The sequence below is a fragment of the Dromiciops gliroides genome, chromosome 5, assembly GCF_019393635.1.
Source record: "Dromiciops gliroides isolate mDroGli1 chromosome 5, mDroGli1.pri, whole genome shotgun sequence".
In the NCBI taxonomy this organism is placed as follows: Eukaryota; Metazoa; Chordata; class Mammalia; order Microbiotheria; family Microbiotheriidae; genus Dromiciops; species Dromiciops gliroides.
The window spans coordinates 205006787-205014581 of record NC_057865.1 but is presented as its reverse complement, the minus strand read 5'-3'; the positions used below and the strand labels follow the sequence as shown (position 1 = coordinate 205014581).

The 7795-nt window shown below is 38.4% G+C and overlaps 1 protein-coding gene across 1 annotated transcript in view; it reads right to left on the bottom strand.

The window, feature by feature from the left end:
• Positions 1–219: 219 nt before the first annotated feature.
• FBH1 (F-box DNA helicase 1) overlaps positions 220–7795 on the bottom strand; it is a 78390-nt gene continuing 70814 nt past the window's right edge. Inside the window, 2 exon segments of the mRNA XM_043965402.1 lie at positions 220–3971; positions 5383–5514. Of these exon segments, the coding sequence (XP_043821337.1) occupies positions 3801–3971; positions 5383–5514 (303 nt within the window). The 3' untranslated portion in view covers positions 220–3800.

The window sequence follows — 7795 nt, the reverse complement described above, 5'->3', positions numbered from 1 at the left end:
CCCCTCCATGAGGCATTTCAATGATGGTCTGGGGCAGAGTAGAGAAATGGACCAAAGGAAGGTCTTACCTCCTGCATGTCCATTAGGAGAAAGGTGTGGTCTGAAAAAAGTTAACCCTGCCCATATCCCTTAAGGCAGCTGTGTCAAACCGATCCCTTCAAATTGACAGAAAACCACAAATACATACATAAAAAACATACTGACTTAGAAAACCGTAAGTTAGCATTATCTTTGTTGTATTTTTATTAATTTTGTTAAAGACTTCCAAATTACATTTTAATCTGGTTCGGGTCACACTCAGGAGTTTTTTGGGCTGGAGTTTGATACCTTTCTCTTAAGGTGAGTTGGGGTGTGTAGAGGGAGACAGAGACTTTTCATTTTGCTTTTTATTCTTTTACATTCATGAACCACAATTTGTTTAATCATTTCCCCAAATTATGGGCACCTACTTTTGTTTCCAGTTTGTTGCTATCACAAAAAAAGTGCTATGAATACATATATGGAACCTTGAAAAAGAGTGCCTGCTCTCTACTAATACCTTCATTAAAGATAACCTTGATTTATGTATAGATGATTCTCATAAAAATTTTGTATACATGAGAGTGGGCAGATTGATCAGTATTTGATGTATCTTTAGTTGCATTTTTCTGATTGCATTACTGATATTGGTAAGGTCTGAGGTTTTTTTGTTTTTGCAGACTTTTTCTATCTTCCAGTTCTTTAAATACCTTATATATCAATCTTTTATAACCCTCACAATTATCTTAACCTCTAGTATGGATCATATGCACTTGGCCCAATCTGGCTGCTCTTCCCATCTTTGGAAAGTTTTCTTTCCCCCATTTCTATCTTCCTAGCACAGAGCTGTAATGCTTGAGTCAAAGTGCAGTGCTTCAATTGTCCTTGAGGTGAAAAGTTTATTATAATAAGCGTCTCATTTTTATTTTGTTGTTCTTTTGCTTTTATACTTAAATGTCCTTGGGATGACTTTACTTGCAGGATAGCCTGCAAAACTTTTATCTTCCAATGATTCTCTCTGCTTTATGAGATGATACTGCTTATACTTATCTATCAACTTTCTCCATGAGAATTTATAAATAAGTTTATATTCAAAAGTTTTGCCTCTCATCTTCCACTTGACAATAGTTTGCTTTCAAAGGCACTTTCTCAGCTTTTTTGGTCTTGTGGAAATAGATTTATGTTGGTTAAATTTCTCTATAAAATTATTAAAATACACACCTGTGACTTGTTTTCCATTGTCAATTACTTGATTAGTTCAAAAATGAGCTGTTTTGATTCTATTACAAATCCTTTTCCTCATTATTCTTCTTGCTTTTTAAAATCCTCATCTTTGCTGAGTGTACACATATAGCAGGTCAACAATAGCATCCACATCACTAAAGTGTTTTTATCTGCTTAAGTATAACCTATTTCATCTTTTGAGATGTTATTTGGTTCCTTTCATTGCTTCTCCACCTTTTGAAGGATGAAATTTTATGACTACTTATTTCAATTTCTCTTGTACTAAATATATTTAGTCTTCTCCCTCCTTGAATGTAAGCACCTAGAGGCTAAGGAATTATTTTTGTCTTCATATTCCCAGCACTAAATTAGCACAGTGCTTTGCACAAAGTAGGTGCTTAATATTATTGAATCATCACGGCAGACCATACATTTCTCTTTTTCTTGACAGAGAGCTCTAGCAGATGTTAGAATAGTTGGTTATGCTAACTGAACATGTGGACAATTTAACAAGTGCTTAGAAACTGTTATGTTTGGAGTAACCATTCAACCTGACCAAATTTGCTTTCAGTTGTTAGGGTTACAAAATTTAATTCCATTGTCCTGTATTTTAAAAGCCCTGCTCTATGCCCTAATTTAATCCAATGAAATCCTAGACAATCTTAGATAAGAACACTCACTTCCATTACATCTAATTTTGGTGAGACCCTAGGTTCATTATTAAGAATCATTAGGGATAAAATATGGGCAAATGAATCCCACTAACTCTCTGAGCCCGGCTGAAGCTTTAAAGTGACAAAAGCACAGAGAAATGCTATGAACTCTTTGGCCAGTCTGGTCACTTTGGCTGGACAATAAACCCAAATCCTTGTTCTATGCAAATCCTGTCCAGGTTAAAATGTCCCTCTAGTCATAAAAAGTAGGGTCTGAGATATAATAATTGAGTGACTTAATATCCCTTCTACTCAAATGGGAGTGATCACTAGATGTTGAAGAATTACTATGACGACTTAAGGTGATGAACCTTTGAGATGCTAAATTAGACCTTTTGCTTCCGATTCTGGGTCAATGTAAGAAAATTCACTTAGGCTGGGGGCTCTCCCTGATAGAGTCTGGGGAGTTGGGAGGAGGGATGGATTACTATTGCTCCATTATTTCCTGGAGTCAGTGTGTATTTGATAAAGTTGCTGATTTTAATTTTGGTTTGAGGGGGTGGGCAAATATATCAGGCTGAATCATTTCTAACCTCTTCACCCCTTCTTTCCTGTCTATCCTCTGATCTCATGCTTGGATGACAGGGCTGAGGGCATGGAGGTGCTATGATTCTACTGAGTTGCCTCAGCTGAGATTCCCTAGCTCATCAAGGCCAGGAGATGGTGGAGTTTCCACTTTCAGAACTCACCTTTCTAAGAGGAGTGGGGCTTGTGGATGATGGGCATGTACCAAATGTGTGCTAGGGAGCATGTCCCTGTGCCCTTTCCCAGAACAAACTCTGAGCATTCCAGATAAGGGGCAGGGGAAGGGCCGATTCTCCCCCAGGGTGTGCTGGCACACCCAGCCCATACTCTATACACTTCTATGGTGACAGGGTATTATATGCCCAATTGATTTGATGCCCAGGACCAGACCCACTTTAATTTCCTAAGTTGTAACAGACATACCTTTATCAAAGGTAATTTATTATAATTTTTTTAAAAATTTGTTTAAAGATGGCATAAGCAGCCATTTCACGTCAGCTGGGTCAGGTAAAGCCTTAACCAGTGTCAATATCAATGCCTGTGAGCACATTCTTAACATTCTTTGATGTAACAGGAAGGGTACCTATACAAGGGGTACTTGGCATACAGGGCACTAGACAAGGAGGGTAGCCTCCATCTGCATTCAGCAGTATTCCTCACTATTGAGTTCACTGCCATCTCATGTCCTGTTTAAATGGCTGCCAGTTACACATGCCAAGTGAGCTAAAAGGGCCCAAGAAGCTCTCATCTGGGCCTCCGCCCTGTGATTCTATTATGCTTTTTATCAGGTGTTTGGGATACAAATTTAACCTCATGTAGAGTAATCACAGAAGGCCTATATCCCTCAAAATCAACAGACATTATTAGGCTTTAATAAGTAAACAAAATGAATCCAGAAACCTGATATCTTTATCAGGTGGGAATGCTTTTGAATGAATCTAAGAATCACCAACAGGAATAGGTTTTCAGAAACTGTCCTACAAATGGATGAATAAATCCTGAATTAATCATAGCATATTATAAGGGCTTTGGCCACTGGATGAAGGCAAATGGTACCAGACAGGAGACATCTTGGAACTGGTTGAAAAGAATCAAACACACCCCTGAGCCTATGTATAAAAACAGAAAACAGTCCAACACTAGAAAACTCCAAGTTCAGGAGCTGAGGACTCCAGGAACCACTAAGGTTGCTTATTCAAGGATTCACAGACTCCAGGTGTGGTGGGAGGCTGGTCTTCCCCCACCCCAACTCTTACATTCTTCTTTCCAGGAAACTAATGACAAAGAGTTCCATACTGATGAGAAGTTTTGCCTTGGTTTTCAAAAGACAAGGAAAAGCTGAGCTTCGTGTCTAGGCAGCTCCAGTTCTTCAAAGGTATGCTCCATAGAGAATATCAGCTCTGGTGAGGCTGTCAGGAATGTGAGGGCCCCAATACGCTGCTCTGAACAAGCATGGCAGAAGTAGCCACCTTTGTCTTCCTTTCTGCCAGTCTGAAGTGAGGGATAAAGAAAAGAAGGCAAAGAGAACAAGTGAAGAGCTAAAGTATATTTAGAGACATTGTTACTGAGGGAAATATTATGGTACTGCCACAAGCAAAAGCCAATTAAGTTGGCTTTGGTTTGCTAAAGTAACTAAAGCTTTCTAATAAAATTAATATGTAAAATATTTATCAAAAAGATATTCCCTTCTACTGTATCTGCAAGGATGAGCAAGTGAAGTTCAGCCATTTGAAGGATGTAAGGAAATAGCTACTTCATGACCATTCTCCAAGCAAAAAGCCACCACTTCCAATGAGGTCTGTGGAAACTAATCATGGATATATCTAGGGCTGAATCACAGTCTGAGGGCTAAGTGGCACCATGAAATGAGGGATGGATTTGGGAGTCAGGAAGACCTGAATTCAAATCCAGCTCCAGACACTTACTAGCTAGGTGACCCTTGACAATTCACTGAGCTCCTCTCTCTGCCTCAGTTTCCTCATCTGTAAAATGGAAGTAATAACAGTACCTATCTCCCAGAGTAGTTGTGGGAATAACATGAGACCATTAGTATTCTTTTTAATAGTACTAATAACTAGCATTTATATAATGCTTTAAGACTTGCAGAGATAACAAAAGTTATCTCATTTGATCCTTACAACAACCTTGTGAAATAGAGGCTATTATTAGATGCATTTTACAGATAAGGAAATTGAGGCTGAGTTAGGTTAAGGGACTTGCCTAGGGTCACATAGCCAAGTGTCTGAGACAAGATTTAAATTCAGATATTCCTGAATCCCTAATTCAGCCCTCTTTCTATCTACTATGCCACTTAGCTTCTTTGCAAACCCTAAAGAATTATGAAGATGTTAACTATTATTGCTTCAACTCCTTCTCACCAGCACTTACTTCAGTTTGAAGGTAACCTGCTCAATAGGCCCACCCTCAATACACACTACTCAGTATGAGGTCTTAAAAATCAAAGGAGATTTTATTAAATCAGAAGATGATGAGCCAAGGAAGACTGAGATGCTCTCACTAAACACTTTTCAGTTTAACAATGGTGTCAGAGCAATCCATGTGATCAAAGGCTGGGCTCTGATTCAATGAAACTTTACAAACTACTTCAACTCACAGTGGTCCTTGGCATTCTCTGAATGCCTATATCATTCAAAATCTAGCATTTACTCATATTGTTATGTATTTTTTCTTTACATGTTCCTTGTATATTTGAGTTCTCTCTCAATATTATAGGCTTGGTAGGCATTCAATAACATATGCTTGATTGTTAAAAGTCTTTCTCTTATACATCTCCCTACCCCACCTCACCCCCCACTACCACAGTAGTAGGCATGTAGCTGAATATAGTGTATTAAGATTTGTTGACTCAAACTGGGCCCAATGTCAAAAGTGACCTACGTACATAAGTGATAGGAAATTTCTTCATGGTCAGGATAGTCTCTGCAGGGATAATGTTATTGCACTGCCTCACACAGCAAAGTACCTCTCCACTTTTTAAGACATCTCTGGTTAGCTCTGCTTGCAAGTAGTATTCCTGGAAAAGACAGAGAGATTAAGAGTAGTACTTAAGCCACCTCCCACTCCTTAAGCAATCTTAAAAGAACTTCAAGCACTCAGACAGACCTGTCAGTTCTTACAACATTCCAGTTGTAGTAGAGTTGGGTGTCCCTCATCTCACATCTAAAATATCAAGGGGACTGATCTGATTGTCCCATCTATATCCCATCTGAGTTTTTGGCTTCTCTGCCTCCTTTCCCATACTCCCTGCTCTTAGGGCACAGTTTATTGGAATATCCACAGGATTCGGGATAAGGGATAGGGAATAGGGACTGGATCAGTGATTTCATTCAAAGAGGAAAATCCTGGAAAAGGAAATTCCTTTTTTACCAACGTCTGTCAGCACTTTTCCTGCAACTTATAATCTTAGATCCCTAGAGCAGCAGTTTCCAAACTTATCTTTATGTAAGAACTTTTTTGAGTATGCATGCCAACCCATCTCCCCCAGGGTCCCTAACCCCAACTTTGGAATCCACCAGCCTAGAGCAATGAAAAATTAAATGACTTGCCCAGAGTCACAGAGTCACTGTGTAGGAGGCAGGACAGGAGACAACATTTAAATATGTTCAACTGGCTTCTTGTTCCACTCCAGTAGAAAAGCTTTAATGAGGGATTGTATTAAATCTATGAACTGTAATGAGGTTGGTTGTGATTATTAAAATATTTCACCAGCTCATGCTTATCCTAATTTCCAATTATAAATAGTAATGACAGCTTATATTTATAAAATGTTTAATGGTTATGGATTGTTCTACATATGCTAACCCAATTTCTCAAAATAATCCTGTAAAGTAGAAGGTAGGGCAAATTATTATCTTCATTTTACAAATGAGGATTATTTAGTTCAATGGAGTCATCACTTCACCCAAGCTTACCCAACCTCCTCTGGAAAACTGGATTTCACCTCTAGGATCCTCGGCTGGTAACTTTCACCCTCAAGTTGTCCAGACCCAAGTTTCCATGATACTTTCCTACCATTTTCATACCAAGTGCAAAAAACTCTCCTCCCTTCTTTTTAGCTCCCTTTTGTGTGCTGTTATATCCCATGAGAATGTCAATTTCTAGAAAGACTGTCTTATTTGCTTATATGTGCAGCCCCAGCACATAGCACAGTGCCTGGAACAAAATAAATGCTAATAAATGCTCGCTCTATCTATCTATCTATCTATCTATCTATCTATCTATCTATCTATCTATCTATCTATCTATCTATCCATCCATCCATCCCTCCCTCATTCTTCCTTGGCTATCTTGGTTGTAGTCATGTACTATTTTTACTTCTTTTGGTCTCCAGCTATTTTCACTGTAAAACATGGAAGAGAAATAATATGAGCACATGTATGCTGCTACTCTTTGCAACTTTTATTAATCTTTAAGATTTCCAGTCCTCTATACCAGGGCTTCTTAAACTTTTTCCACTCATGACCTTTTTTCGTCCAAGAAATTTTTATGCAATCCTGGGTACAGAGGTATATAAAATGGGTATATATTATATGTGTGTGTGTTGTGTATGTATATGTATATATACACACACACATTTAAAATAGGTATTATAAACATATACATACACACACATACACAAACCTTTTACTGTTGCCCAATTTTTCTGCAACCCCCACGTTCAGTTTAAGAAGCTTTGTTTTAAATTAAAGGAAAGTGACTCTGCAGCAATCAGTAGCAAAATTAACTGGATTCTAGAGCTCCTGACACTTCTACTTTCCTTCACCAGCTACTCAAAAGTGCTGTGTCAAAGACTGCTTTAACCAAGCCATCTAGAAAAGTATCATGTGTATTTGTGAGAGAGAAAGATGATTTGTAAGGAATGAAAGGCAGTAATTACACTCTGGATTTCCTTTTCTTTCAAATTTCAATAACCTAAGTTTCTTTGGTTCAGGGAAAAGAGAACTGGACAGTTTTTACAGCTCTAGCTGTCCTACATTTAATCTCTATATAGAATCGGGGGTATATCGAGAAGGCCAAATCTAACCCAGGAAGGAGAAATGGTGAACTATAAAGTATGTCAGGACACTGGAGAGGAGACAGTTGCCGAGCGTTAGAGAATGAGCACTGACTTGTCAATTTTAGGTACTCTAGCCAGTGACAAGTAAACAGCTGCACTTTTAATTTAATTTAGCCCTGGACAAAACATATTCATTCTACTTACACAAGTCTTTCCTGGCAATGGCAGTTGTTGCTTCAATGACAAGGTAGAAGTGGGGAGAGAAAACATGTGTATGGGAAATTTGTGCAGAAATTAG